General features: G+C 41.4%; 1 protein-coding gene across 1 annotated transcript; it reads left to right on the plus strand.

The window, feature by feature from the left end:
* Positions 1 to 13,799: 13,799 nt before the first annotated feature.
* Positions 13,800 to 15,777, plus strand: LOC149592350 (uncharacterized). The gene is made up of 2 exons (XM_089861674.1): positions 13,800 to 13,804; positions 13,848 to 15,777. Exons 1-2 carry the CDS (start codon positions 13,800 to 13,802, stop codon positions 15,775 to 15,777), a joined length of 1,935 nt encoding a protein of 644 aa, XP_089717800.1.
* The last annotated feature ends 510 nt before the right edge of the window (positions 15,778 to 16,287 follow it).

Below are 16,287 nucleotides of genomic sequence, written 5' to 3' on the forward strand. Positions count from 1 at the left end.
AATCCAGCGATGCTAGGGACATAAGTTTAAACACAAATTATTTGATACTGTTCAAGCAGGTTAGAGATAAATTGCAAATAAATTATCTAGCTAGACAAATGTACCCTCGTAACCCGAAATTTTTAATGGAGAGTTACATGGACGCTACAGAACAACCTCATTCGTATTTGCTACTGGACAAAACTGTCCCGAAGATTATAGGGTTAGAACAAAAATATTTCCCGATGAGACAATGGTAGTGTACGTGCCCAAAAAGAGATAAATAAGACTCGTATCATACAAGAGCATTCATTTGAATTATGAAACGCCGAGCGATTACATCACAGCGAGACGTTCTCGCACTCTTGAGTAAACTTAAAAAAGGACCTAGACACGCCTTTATAAGATCCGCGGATAAAGGTTTAATAGACGCTATATCAGAATTAGTTTTAAATACGCTACACGGAAACGTGAAATTGAATTTGGCCCAAAGAAGTAGGCTATACAGGTATAAGAATAACCTACGCAAAATAGCTAGTAAAAGAATAGCTTGGAAAAAGAAAAGGGCTATTTTATCGAACCAAAAGGGAGAAGGTCTTTTTTCTTTACTCGTACCGCTTCTTTCCTCGGTTATCGGAGCTTTTAGTTCGTAATGTACCATAAAATGACCTTGGTACCTTTGAATGAACGGCAAATACCGTCTCAACCCACTATTCAACCCGCTGATACTCTAAAGACAGATGTTATGCAAGAATTGAATAGGGAGATGCAAACGGTTTTAAACAACAAATCGTTAGACGATCGCTCCAAATGGATTATGTACCAGCAGCTAGTCCAAAGGTACAATAACGTTTCTCGAGAAATCGTGCCGGATCCGACCGAAAAATGGATTGACATGTTCCCCCTCAAATATAAGGGGAGAGCAAAGAAGGTTTTCACTCAGTTGCAATCGCTTGGCGAAACCTTAAGGTTCTCGAAAGAAGGAAGAGTATTTGTAAACGGACGAGAGATCAAAAATTCTGATATAGCGCAGTTAGTATACCATTACATTTCCCCCCTTAAAGAAATACCCGAGGGCTGGAGCGATTTTCATAGCATTGTAAAAGAAATTGAAGGACCAAAAAACGCCGTCTCTCCCGAACCAGTCCCCATCCTTCCCCCTCCTCCTCTCCTTCATTTCACTTCCCCGCCAAAACGAACGCCCTTAAAGAGACGGCTAAGAAATTACAATAAAGAAAATTCAAGCGGGGCTCGTTACGTTACGAAAAGGAAATCTTCTTCTATAATACCAAAATGGCTGAGCTTCAACCCGACAACACCGAAAAATTAAAAACCATATACTATGATCCTTCTAACCCCGCTTCGTTTTCAGGAATAGACGCTTTACATCGAGCTGTTAAAGATGATGGTATATCGAAAGCGGAAGTAATTTCGTTTTTGGAAAGTTCCACCCCGTATACTTTGCATAAAACGGCTCGTAAAAAGTTTAAGAGGCGCCAAATTATAGTTCACAATATCGGTGATTTGTACCAAATAGACTTGGTTGACATGCGATCCTTGGCCAAAGATAATGATAACTACACGTTTCTATTGACGTGTATAGATTGTTTTAGTAGAAAACTATGGGTCGTGCCTTTACTACGTAAGACGGGAAAAAAAGTTATTAGAGCCTTAGCTCTTATATTCAAAGACCAAATACCGATTAGAATAGAAACGGATAAAGGGAAGGAATTTTTGAATTCCTCGGTCAGAAAATTTCTCAAAGAAAAGGGGGTTAAATTCTTTACAACCGAGAATGACGTCCACCACGCCCCCATTGTAGAAAGAGTGAATAGAACGCTAAAGTCTCGTATGTTTAAACTGTTTACCCATCGCCATACTAGAAGGTATATCGACCACCTGCGAGATATAGTGTCGGCGTATAACGGCGCTTGGCATAGTACTATTAAGATGACGCCGAATAACGTTAAGCCAACCAATATATTAGAAGTGTATAGAAATATTTACGGGACTGAAAGCAAAAGACAGAAAAAACGCCCTCCCCCCCGAATAAAAGTGGGTGATTACGTCAGGGTTAGCAAAGTAAAAATGGTTTTTGAAAAGGGTTACGAAGCCAATTACTCCACCGAAGTTTTCCAAGTTGATTTTATCGGAACTGCCCGTGATCCAGTGATTTCCAATTAAAGGATCTGGAAGGAAACCCTATAAGTGGCGTGTTCTATCGCGAAGAGGTTCAGAAAACGGTTAAACCTGAAAGGTTCAACATTGAAAAAATCATAAAGCGGCGAAAAAGGCGTGGAAAATTGGAGTTATTAGTATCTTGGGAAGGTTACCCGAAAACCCAAACCTCTTGGGTTCGTGGAGAAGATGTCGAATCAATCGTTTTACCTAACCCTACCAAGTAACGTCAACGGCTCGTTATTTCCCGATAATACCAGGGCGCATTACTGTACCAAGCTACCTAACCCTATTCATTTAAATGGAAAATGGGAAGTGTCTCTAGTAGATATAATGTATACGTCTACTTTTTACAACGTGCCAAGGCCTAAGGAAGAACGTGATGTTAGTTTTCATAACGTTTCCAGATACGGGAGCAAATATACAGTAGGGGAGGTAGCCGAAGGCAAGAAAAGAGAGAGAAAAAGTAAAGACGCTAGGCGGGAGACCATAGTTGCGCCCGACGTTCCCCCGGGCTTTTACAAGTCTATAGAACATTTAATAAACGTCATAAATAATTCGTTTGACAAAAATGGCCCAACACTGCGGCTGATTTACGATAACGTAACCGGGCACATTACTATAAACCAATCTGAAAAATTATTGAAACCTTATTTAAAATTCGAAAAACCCATCGCCGAAATACTGGGATACGATGAAGCTAACGAATGTATCGGTCGTAGCCAAAGGCCCTCTAATTTGAATTACCACGTTCCGGACCAGTTATTTATCTATTTAAATATCGCTAGCGATCAGATTGTAGGCGACCACTCGGTTCCTTTACTACGGATCGTTTCGGTTGATGCCAAGAAACCATACGGGTCTCAAATATTTCAAACCTTTACCAATCCTCATTACGTACCCGTTGGTAAAAATTACTTTGATATCATCGAAGTTAATATAAGGAATAGTTTGGGGGAACCGGCGCCATTTGAATACGGGAGCTTAACGGTTAAACTACACTTGCGATGCCTAAGCCCGACGTCTTAGAACGGAGACAATGTTGCTACAAGCAATATTACAATAATCAGGCGGGAACCGGAGGGTATTATATTGGAAATAACCCTAATTTGAAAAGGCACGGATTTGGGAGCTTTTTTAGCGGATTGGTAAGGTTTGTTAGGCCTTTGCTTACAAGCGGTGCCAAATTCCTCGGCAGAAAAGCCGTTAGTACGGGGACCAAAATTTTCAGTGACGTAGTATCGGGCAAGGATATTAAAGAGGCTGCTAAGAAAAGAGTAACGGAAACTTTAGATGATATTAGAACACAGCATGGGGGAGGGGGGAAACGTCGCAGACGTAAAAAACCCTTGAAACGAAAACGGGCTCAAAGTAAAAAAGGTATAAAACGAGCGGCTACCAGGAAAATAAAGCCAGTTCGCCGTCGTATACCCTACAGGTCAAGACGACACGATATATTCTCCTAAACATGTTTCAAGCGACAATATCTGAGCTGGACTTTTTCGAATCTGTCCCGATTCAAACATCGGTAGAATCGGCCAAATATGTTTGCTATCGACCTATTTCGGTTTTGGATGGAGACTCTCAGATTGAATTTTACGTTCCTGGAAATGGTGAAGAATATATTGACGCCTCTCTAACTATGCTTTATGTTCGAGCTAAAATAGTACATACGGACGGTACCGATATCGATGACACAGATAACGTAGGACCCGTCAACAATTTTTTACATTCGCTCTGGGATACGGTGGAAGTAACCGCCAATGATACGCCTATTTCATCTTCAACCGGAAACTACGCCTTCAAAGCCTATCTAGAAACATTGCTAAACTATGGAGGAGACGCGAAAAAATCTCATTTAACTTCTTCTTTATGGCATAAAGATACGGCTGGGAAAATGGCTTCTGCAACTGAAAACCAGGGACATCTTGTTAGGAAAGAGCTAGCAAAGGGTTCGAAACAGATTGAAATGTACGGAGCCCTACACGCTGATATGTTTAACGTTTCAAAATTCATACCCAATGGCGTCAGCCTTAGAGTCAGGATGACCCGAAATAAACCAGGCTTTGTTTTGCTCGGAGCTCCTCCCCCCGGTGGCGTATGGTACAAACACGAAATACTCGAAGTAGGCTTATATATTCGTAAAGTGCGAGTAGCCCCTCGAGTAATGCTAGCTTTAGAATCGGCTTGGACTAAAGCCACGGCAAAATATCCATTCACTAGGACAGAAGTGAAAGTTTTTACCATTTCGGCAAATATTCAAAAAACTACTATAGATAACGTATATTTAGGGGTTTTACCAAACAGATTAACAGCGGGTTTAGTAACTCATAACTCATAACTCGTATAACGGCAAATTGAGTTGGAACCCTTTCGACTTCCAAAACTTTAACGTGAATTATATTAATCCGATTATCGGCTCGGAACAAGTGCTAGCTAAGCCTTTGCGACCAAATTTCAAAAAGGGTCTTTACACTAGATCATATTATTCTCTGTTTACCGGATCTGGTACTCATTACAAAGACGATGGTAACGAAATATCTATGAAGGAGTATCCCAAAGGTTATACGCTTTACTGTTTTGATTTGACTCAAGATGGTACCGCGTCAGATATAAATCATTACAACCCTATACGACAAGGACAATTGCGACTTGAACTCGGGTTCGAAGAACCAGTACCCGAAACGCTGAGTTTGATCGTTTATTCAGAATTTCAAAGTTTAATGCACATAGATCATAATAGAACCGTCGTTGTAGATTCGCCATGAACGCTTCAACCATAAGAAGGGTTTTGAGATACACCCGCGGATTCATGGGCGTATACCCGCGCGATGTTCTACCCAAATATATCCTTCGATACCCGGCTTCCATTGTTATAAATCTAGATAATCACAAAGGAAACGGTAGTCATTGGATTTGTCTCTATATCGATGGGAATAAACAATGTTATTATTTTGATTCCTTGGGGTTGGGTCCCTTGACAGAAGATATTAAAACATTTATGAGAGAAAATTCTACGAAAATAAACTATAATAGGAGGGCTTTGCAGCCCCCCGACAGTTCCGCTTGCGGTATATACTGCGTTGTATACATTATGCACAGAACGAGGAGAAGAAGCACAAACATGTTTTTCAAGAAATTTAAGAGGGATCCGTGGATGAATGACGTCATCATTTCCAACCTCTATAAGAGAACCACGCCCTCCCACTGAATTCTCTTACCCAATCCCGACTCGGTATTAGACCGTGTTATGACGTCAGCCGTTCCAGCCTCTATAAGAGAAACACACACCCCCGTGAATTCTCGTATCCAATCCCGACTCGGTTGGTGTTATGACGTCAACCAATCTCTATAAAAGAAGCCCTACGGTCGTTAGAGGATTCATATCTACTCCCGGCTCGGTTTTAAACAGTCATCCACAGACTCGCTGCTAGTTATTATTATGAAGTCCGCCGTTATTGAATTAGAATACCTGAACGGACGCACTCGTAGTGATGGCAGCACGGACATTATCGTGAAAGAATTGGCCATAACAACCATCGAGGCCAAGCCGGCTACCTGGACATTCGCGCCGCCGTACAATAAATCACACGTCTCGATTTCAAAACAACGACAAAACCAGTGGGTTTCGCGTAATCTGCACCGATTGGACTGGAATGCCGGCTTAACCTCATACGCCAAACTCGACGATTGCCTCGCCGCCGGTCTACAGGGGGTCGACCTAATCTTTTCAAAGGGTGACGAAAAAGTCACCTTTCTCTCTGACCGTCTCAACAGAACGGTTCACGACTTGAACGACTTCAAGTGTCCGAAAGCCACGACCGCGGACATCATTTCTCTTCCCGTACGGTGCTTGTACCCTCACCCCGTCGGTGAGCACCGAACAGCTTGCGCCTTTGACAAGGCTTTAATTTACGCCTTATGGGCGCACTCTAACAAGGCCGAAATTAATATTTCGTGCAATCTAGATATCCTTAATGATATTTACATGTAAAAAAATGAATAAATGTATTTTTTTCTTTAAAAATGATTTTATTTTTTCAACATACACATATTTCAGCTTGAAAACAGATTCTCTGAAGGGGGAGAACATGTCTGGTCGTGTTATTTGCAGACGAGTGACGTAAACAACATTTGTAAAGGGGGGTGAGAGGTTCATAGCAGGGATGGCGAACGGGTCTGGGCACGAATTATCTTTAATCTTGGGGGGATCCATTTGGTTCGAATGTCGTAAACAACTTTGTATACAAAGAACGTCTGCGGGGCTGGCTGACAAGTCTGGGCATGATTGATAGGGGAGAGAGAGGGTGGGGGGCAGTTCTAGTTATAGGTTTAGTTTGGTGGCATGGGGGGGTAGAATGGGGGTCGGCTCTTGATATATTTTGAGTTTGGTTCTAGTTAAAGTTTAGGGGTGTGGGGGTGGAAGGTGAGGGGCGAACGGGTCTGGGCATGAATTATTATTTTAGCCGCTAGGGGGGTTGTACATGTTGAATTATATAAGCAAACGGAAAAGATCGTTGGGTTTCATAACTAGTATGAACACCGAGGCGAAAAGACGTGAAAGTTTCCATCGCTGGAAGGGTCCGTATACAAACCCCCGAGATCTAGCTAGAGACGGATTTTTTTATTTATATACGTATGGTCACGATACCGTAGAGTGTTATTTTTGTCACGGTATATTAAACGATTGGAAAATTCGGGATTCTGTGCACGAAGAACACAAACGTCATTTTCCTAGTTGTCCCTTCATCCGCGGACTTCCAACAAACAACGTACCGATCGAAGACGACAAGGGTCACGACGTACCACCCGCCGCCCGCTCTGATTATATGGAGTTTCGCATTCCAAAGTCTGTCATTCAAAAGGCAATTTTGGATACCTACGTCCAAGAAATTTTCAGCGACCCCAAGAACCGCGAGATGTTGAATACGACATGAATTCGGAAGAAGCCCGTTTAAAAACTTTCCAATCGTGGCCGTCGCTTTACGTTGATGCAGCCGAACTAGCGCGAGACGGGTTTTATTTAGGCCGTAGAGATACCTTCAGATGTTTCTTTTGCCATGGTACTCTTCTAGTATGGACAAACTCGGAATCGGTAAACGATAAACATAGACAATTGTACCCAGACTGTCCATACATTTTCGGGCAACAAACGCTAGTCCACACGGACCATACCTTCAGATGTTTCTTTTGCCACGGCACTCTTCAAGTATGGACAACCTCGGAATCGGTACGCGATAAACATAGACAATTGTACCCTGACTGCCCCTTCATTCTTGGAAAACGGACGCTCAATGTGCCTATCGAAGTAGACGTTACTTCGGAAAAAGATGACTATATCTGTCTTATCAAGAAAAGACGAATTTAAAAGACTCTTACAATGGTGAAAAAAAAGGTTACTTTTTGCCCTTTTACCGTAATATATAAAATACCTTACGAGGATCGTTTTAACTATTATTATATCGATAAATTGCATTTTAATGAACGCATCCGTAATATTAATACTTTACTAGAAAAAATACTTTATGTAAAAAAAAATAAAACATGGATAAAATATTTAACGCCTCTTGATTTATACATATTGCAAAAGTAAAAAAAATGCCCCGCTTTAAAAAAAAAATTTTACCGGAATTAAAATTCCGTGTAAAATTAAAAAAACGTTGGGAGAGAAATTCCTAGGCTTGTACAGGCATTCCCCCGCTTTGCACGCGTAACGGGGAAGAGGAAACCTAGAGATATATTCCTATAACATTTCAGTGCTATTCGGAGAGAAAACGCGCGCCGCTATGGTTGTACACGCATTCCCCCGCTTTGCACATGTAACGGAGAAGAGGAAAAAAAGAGAGAGGAAAAAAAACTCTCCTTCACAGCGGTCTCGCGCCGCTCGCCGCTAGGCTAGTACATTCGCAAGCGTAAAAATAAAGAGACGGTCAAAGGGAAAGAGACGGTGAAAGTCAGGGAACCAAGAGAGAGAGAGAAAAAAAAACTCTCCAGCCTTCACAGCGCTCTTGCGGGTATCGGGCTGGGTAAAGAGAAAGTGAAAGTCAGAATAAAAAAAAAGGGGGACTTAGCGCAAAGAGAGATCATACACTCAAGAACAACCTCCACCCTTCAGGTGGAGGAGGTGAGGGGGAGACACACCAACCCCCCTCCTGGGATGGAGGCATGGGGGCAAAAATTCGTCCCCCCCCCTTCGTGGGTATAAACCATGGGGGAAAAAAAATTCATCCCCCCCCTGCGCTGCCCGCGGGTATCGAGGCTTACTATTCTCTGTGGTGTAACAAATATACAAAAATACTATTTTTTAAATAGGAACTTTGGCACTGGGATTAACATTGTCACGGGAGGTATCACATGGTTACATGTTTAACATTTTAGCAAAATCATAAGGGTTTTAAACTCAATTAATTGTTTAGTTAGGTTCGAAGTGTCCTTTTAAAATTATTTATCGAGCGAGTTGAGTCCTCGGGAAGGGCATTCAAGAGCGGAACCTTTCGACGGAAGGAGTCGTGCAGGAGATTTATGCGCGAATGGTTAAAAAATAGCCTGCGACTATGTCCACGTGTAACTATAGTGTTGGCATGGACGGTTAAGAATGTCTGGGAAGGTTGACAGAGAATCTTGAAAAGGCTAAGAAGGTCAAGGTATTTGCGGCGTGTTGCAAGGTGTTTCAACCCAAGGGCATTTAAACGGGCAGGACGAGGTTTATCTCGCAAGGAGAGCGGAATACGGCTAGCCCGTCCAAGCACGTCCAAAAGTAAGTTAATGTCCCGATTAGAGCTAGGGTTCCAGACTTGACTGCCGAACTCAAGAACTGAACGTACGTAACATTGGAACAACCGGGTTAAGAGAGGCTCGTAACTGGAAGGAAATTACTCAAGGAGCTACCCACCCGCACCGCCTGAGAGCGCCCTGTCAAATAACTAGCCAACCAACCTAGTAAGTTAGGGGAGAGCCCATAGGCTGTAAGCTTAGAAAGTAAACGGGCATGAGGAACCGAATCGAAAGCTTTGGCAATATCTAGGTAAGTGTCATCGACCCTTTTTCCAGAGTCAAGGGCGGTAGACCACTCACGGAGTGCCTTCAAGAGGTTAGTTTCAACTGACCGATTGTGGAGAAATCTGTGCTTGTGGGGAGATAGATAAGGGATGACATGTTGTAGCACAGCCCAACGAATGCATTTTTCAAATACTTTACAGACCGATGAGGTTAAGCTGATTGGTCTATAATTTTCAGGTGCTGATTTGGCACCTATGCCCTTGTAAAATGGAGTCACAATTGCAGTTCGCCACTCCTCTGACACAGATTTCTCCATTAGAGAGGTCGAAAACCGCTTAAGAAGGGGGAGGGCTAAAGAGGGACTGCAGTTTTTAATAAACGGTTAGTAAGGCCATCAGGGCCAGAAGCACTTTTGACATCTAGTAATTGGAGAGTTTTCTTAACTTCAAAAAAGGTTGGCAAGTATTCATCCATTATAGGAAATTGAGAAAAGTTACAATTATATGGTGTGTGACAAAAGTTTGCATTAAGGTTTTTGACTAAGGAGTGGTTTAAACATTGGGTCATATCTGTTCTGTATAGATATTAGTGTGCATGCTTTCGTATAGAGGGCGCCAGGAGGGCTGTTGAAACCAAACACCTAGCAAAGCTAGATATTAGAGTAACGAGTGAAAGAACCTCACTCCTTTCCTGGACACGGGACGTGTCAGTAATGCCTTAATTGATAACATGTATTTTCGACCTCATTGATCTCATTTAATAAAATATTAGTTAGTAGTTGATAGTATAATGCTTGCCATTTAATCTAACCAACATACATAACAAATGGCGACGGAGGCGAGATGATCAAGACGGATAAAACCTCATTATCTACATTAGTCAAGATTTGGTCGGACCGGCAAACGAGGAACGAACGGGAGAGGAAGTCCGCGAGAACCTATGAAACAAACAAACATCCACTCGTGTAAGATAGGAAAACCGAGAACGTATGAAACAAACATCAGCCACTCATGCAAAATAAGAAAACCGAGAACGTATGAAACAAACATCATTTACTCGCCCAAAATAAGAAAAAAAACTATTTCAAGTCCGCGGAACCTTAAAAGAACAACACTTTTGTATTCCGAGACCGAGGCTTAGCAAAACGTGAACCGCGGAAACGCAATAGAACGACACTTTTGTATTCCGGGACAGAGGCTTAGCAACACGTGGACGACTGAACGGTGAACCATCACCCAAGTTAAGTCAATCAAATCTTACTGCTTCCCTATTTCAATAAATTACGCGAATCAGAAGATCACATCATGTCCGACGATGAAGTATCTGAGTGAGCGCCGAGGGGGAGGGGAACAACCCCACCTTATTTCGACAGTAAAAGAGAAAATTGGACACAATTCTCATTACGTTTGCGCTCCTTCTTTTAAGCTAGTGGTCCACTAGACCTTCCGTAATCGTATCGTAACCGTTCCAGTTTCGTAAACTCGTCGAAAGAGGGGCGCCCACTAACTACGTAGGAATTTAACGTTCTCTCTCCGAAAGAGGAGGGCGCTCTCAACGTTACTGTTAAATAATTCCAAATATTTGAAAAGTTTTCGCCACTCACCAGAACGTCGATTTTTTTGTCAAATTATCGGTTAGAAACAGTTAAGAATTCAAAAATTTGTTGGTAATAATGGCAAAGACAAAAAAAAACCAGTGAAATCGGTAGTAAAATTATTGGAAAAAGAGGAAAATACTGTCGAGAGTCAAGAAAGTCTGAGTAGCCAAGGCCTAAGTGGATCAATAGCGGATCAAAATGAACTTTTTGAGGAAGCTCTTCTTGAAGAAGTGAAAAAAATCCTATTTTGTTTGACTCAAACCATCCCAAGTACAAAAATAAACCATTGAAACAAAGATATTGGATTAAGGTAGCAAAATCAATTGCAAATGGAACATCTCGTAAGTTAGACTCAAAACCAACCTAAAAACACTAGACTTTCGATTTCTTAAAAGACTAATATAGTCTGATTTGAATTGCAGCTTCAGATTGTGAGAAACGTTGACTTCAACTTCGAGATAAAGCAGTTCGGGATTTCAAGAAAAAGCCAAGTGGTAGTGTTGCAGATCCTACTGAAATATATGATGATTTTGAGAAGAAAATGATGTTTCTCAAACCCATTATTAAGCGCAGGCCGTTAGTAAACACATTTTGATAGATAGTTTTCACTAAAGGGCTAGAGAAAATTCCTCCTATCTAAGCTTTATGAGGCACTTTATATTATTTTAGTCAAGTGCTGATTCAAACTGAAATGCCAAATTTTCCCTGTATTTTGTTACATCACCAAAAATCTGCCAACCCCGAGAAAAAACCTTTAAGTGAAAACGGTTTTGGAATATAAAATTAAATAGTTTAAAGTTCTTAAAACAATTTATAGAACAGCTACAAACTTATCCACGAAATCAAAAGATAGAGCAGCATTTAACGGAAAATCCTCATCAGACAAACTTGACACAACTGTTATTGAGAAGGATAATATACTCAAATATACTGGTAATGGGTTGTTTATATGACTTTTTAACTATTATGTCTGGACTATTAATTAATCTATATATTCTTTAAGACGATATCTATCAAAGTTACCAAGGTTTGGACGAGGGTTCGTCCACTAGCTTTGCAGATATAATTGAGACACAAAATCAGCAAAGTGAAAACACGAACAAGTCTGAAAGCATGAAAATTCCTAGGAAGAGAAAGATAAGCGCTGTGGATGACGCATTCCTCCAAGCAATTGAAAAGTTGCAAGATCCACCGAAAAGTTTGGATGCGGATGATGAGGCAGATTTAACTGGGAAAAAAATTGCTATAATTATTCGCCGATTACCAGCTAAGAAAAGAATCAAGGCAGAGATGGCCATTTTCCAAACCCTTTTTCAGGTGGAATTTGAAGAGGAATAGTGTTGACATATTAACATTGCTGAATTTTAAAATAACCCTTACCCTTGTAAAGTCTAAACTATACCACTTATGTACCAAGTTTAAATAAATACTTTTACTATCGTAAACATACTAGCGATTTAATTTACATTTTAAATAACTAAGAATATTCTTGAAATTATGAATACACTCTTTTAATAATAAAAATTAAAGTAAAACAATAATTTCATCAGCTCATCAGTTAGTTATTCAAAAGAAATTTGTCCAATATCAGAATTGAAATAGCGACGGAATTCTTCTCTGACACGGGTAGCTACTTGACACTCAGCGGGTTCATTATTATTTACAATGGACGGAAGAGAAACTTTCTCTTTCTAAGCTGCATACAAGCCTTCGGTAACATAGTCGAAACATTCAGTTTTTTCACATTCCACAATGACATAATGATGCAAAGCACATGCCTCTTTGACAACCAAGTCAATGGTTTAAGTTTTGAGATCAATCGGGCGTCTAAATATTCCCCACTTGACGCAGAGGATCCCTATACAATTTACACTAGATTGGAAAAAGCCGCTACTAATGAAATATGCTTTATTTACCAAATCCATTTTCTACAATTTTCCTGGCTCTTGATAGTCTAGTGTTATAAATATATTTGTCCTCTGGTAAGAACTCTCCTGGGTATGGCCGCATAATGTTTGGTCTTAAAGGAAAGGCAGCATCTGCGACAAAGGCATAGGGCTGGTCCTGTTTTAAACCCGGAATGTTGTGTCCTTTAGGTAAGTCTAGTTGATCATTTTCCAACTTTTTTCCAAACACGCTGCGTGCAAAAAGTCCACCATCACTTTCCCTTCCGTAGCCACCAACATCGATGACAATGAATTTTTAGCCAGCATCAACAACCGCGAGTAGAACTGTGCTAAAATAACCCTTATAGTTGAAAAAATCTGACCCTGAGTTGGTAGGGCACTGGATTGCGATATGTTTGCCATCTATTGCCCCCAAACACAGAGGGAAATTCCACCGCTTGTAATAACTCTCCGCAATGCCCAACCAATGACTTTTGTCTGGGACCTTTAAAGTTACAATATTTAAACACCATTTTCATTATCAATCGATGTATTAAACGATATTACCGGCATATACTCTTCTTGAAGATTAATCCAAATGCTTTCGCAAGTTTCTTTGACAATTTTACGAATAGTGCTGTGCCCCAAGCGGTATTGGAAAAACAATGATCTTATGCTTTCCCCACTGGCTAAATATCTTTTCGAGCGATTTAATTCATGTGGAATATGATTCTTATGTTAAATATCGGAAACATTTGAGAGTAACAATTAAGTTAATTACCTTAAAGTGACAGCGAGTCTTTCTTCTGGGCTAATAGCTTCTCTGAAGGTGGTGTTTTGTTTCTTAATAGAAGAGTTTATGTTGGATAGAAGTATGAAGAAGTGGGCCTTTGACATTCGAAAATACATGGAAAAATTCACCTCATCTCCTAGTTTTAGTTCTTGAACCAAAATTTGATAACAACCCCTTTTATATCGATTTTGGAGCATAGGTTGAATCCAATATTTATGGTGTCGTCTTTGCCCTTTATATATTTTATATAAAAGTAGGAGACTAAATATACGGCGTTTACACTTGAGAGACATTTTTGACGAATTAGCAGACGACAGAGCAGATATTTTTCGTCTTCTCGGAATCTCGGTTATTCACGAATCAAGTAATGACGTAAAGCCAAAAATAGTGGGCGCGCATTTTTCAAAACGTGAAGAAAACGGAGAAACCCGGTGTTTTTCGAGAGAGTTACGATACGTCTACGTTACGATGACATAAGGCCTAGTGGACCACTAGCTTTAGTAAACGAAGTGAAGGCTGATCGGAAAGCTCCTTATTTATTTACCATTTTGGGATCCGAGGAACTTGCTCTTTTAACAAACTTGTACCTCCCGGAAGATATCAAGACGATTTCTTACGATAACTTGGTGGACAAACTGGATAAACATTTCAACCCCTTCAAGTACGTGGAAAGATTTACCTTCGCAAACAGACAACGAAACGCAAACGAATCGATCGCTACCTACATGGCTGATTTACGAAGACTCACGAGACATTGCAAATTTGGGGGAGCGCAGCTAAACGAGCGGTTACTAGAGCAATTAGTCATAGGCATCAACGATATACAAATGCAAGGCAAAATATTCGAAGAATGTGAAAAAGACGAGAACGTCAGTCTCGCTGATGTATTGAAAGCGATTCAGGGAATGGAAACAGCGTCCAGAAACACTCATGAGGTGAAAAGACAGACTGGCCAGATCCCGAATGGAACAACCAATGACGGCATCAACGCTATTGGGCACCATGGATCGCAAGGTTACAATAAACCAAAATATGGTAATCGCCCAAACACATCAAACATGAAGAATGATGCTCCAGGCCAACGGGCACAGCCAGCTCAGTCCAATACTCCTCATCAAAAATGCATCAGATGCTCCAAACACAGTCATCTACCTAAGGACAGCCCTTACATTGAGAGTATCTGCCATAAATGTAAGAAGAAGGGGCACTTGTTGGCTGCGTGTATGGGAACAGCCGCACCAAATCCTCAAAACACGTCCAAGGTACGCCACAGGACTTTTGCAAAATCAAATAATCATATCCAGGACACACCAATCCTCGCGGAGTATGACTATCCAGTTTACAGTATTGAAGAAACTTCCGATACCGAGGACAACACTTTCACACGGGGAGACTACTACGTCCCACCTTCGGAAATAGTCAACTTAACGGTAAACGACACCAGTATACCTTTCGACCTGGATAACGGCTCGGGTCACTCTATGATCACACGTTCGTGGTTTGACCAACTGGAGTATAAACCAGAGATATCACCCTTCAAGACTGCCCCATTAAAAGCTTATACGGGACTCACAATCGAGATAGAAGGTCAAGCCATGCTAACAGTCCAGTATAAGGATAGGAACACCATTCTTCCAGTCCTTATAGTAAATGGACCAGGACCTAACCTATGTGGACGGACATGGCTTTACTCATCCTTGAATATTCTACCATCCATCTATAACCCATCAAAAGTAGGCAATCTTGTTGCGCTCGAAGAGGAAGGGCACACCTCCCAACTTCAGAAGATTCTGGATAGGCACGCCGACCTATTTAAACCGGGCTTGGGAAAATTGAAAAACGTCAAGGTCCATTTACACTTAAAGGAAAATTCCATTCCGAAATACTGCAAAGCGAGAACGGTCCCCTACGCTATGAAGGCAGCTGTGGAGGAAGAGCTACAGCGAATGGTCGATGATGATATACTCGAACCGGTCTCGTTGTCCGACTATGCCTCGCCCATCGTGCCTGTTAAAAAGACCCAACCAGGAGGCAGGGGTACGGAAACGGAAGAAAAGAAACCCTCCATAAGAATTTGCGGGGTTTTCAAGGCCACAGTCAATCCCAATCTGGACACGGAAATATATCCACTTCCACGGGCCGAAGAAATTTTCTCGAAACTGGCTGGTTGCAAATATTTCACCAGGCTTGACTTGAAAGACGCATATAACCAGTTACAATTGGACGAATCGTCACAAGCATTCACAGTTATCAACACATCAAAGGGTCTGTTAAATATAAACGATTGCCCCAGGGAATTTCGTCGTCGTCAGCACTCTTCCAACGTCATATGGAAACACTTCTAAGAGAGCATTCAAATGTCTCTCCTTTCCAGGACGATATCTTACTGGGGGGGAAGCACGCAAAAAGCTCACCTCCAATGCCTGAACGACGTTATCACAACCCTGAGAATAAACGGATTGAAATTGAAACTAGCCAAATGTAAATTTATGCAGAGCCAGGTCGATTTCTTGGGACATCACCTCGACGCAGAGGGCCTGCACCCCCAAGAATCGAAGATGACAGCTATTATGGAGGCATTAGAGCCCACAAATGTTGAGCAGTTACGCTCATTCTTGGTATTGCTAAACTATTATACTCGTTTTCTCCCAAATAACGCGACAAAATTGGCACCTCTACACGGGCTTTTACATAAGAGTGTAAAATGGTTTTGGTTGACACCTCAGCGCCGAGCTTTTGCGGACGCTAAAACTTCCATCAAGGAATCAAGCTTACTCGTCCACTACGACATCAACAAGCAAGTTCACCTCGCTACGAATGCTTCGCCGGTAGGACTTGGCGCCGTGATCTCCCAT

The sequence above is a fragment of the Phalangium opilio genome, unplaced genomic scaffold (genome assembly GCF_054372755.1).
Source record: "Phalangium opilio isolate 3A_F unplaced genomic scaffold, DU_Popi_V2 ptg000487l_1, whole genome shotgun sequence".
NCBI lineage: Eukaryota > Metazoa > Arthropoda > Arachnida > Opiliones > Phalangiidae > Phalangium > Phalangium opilio.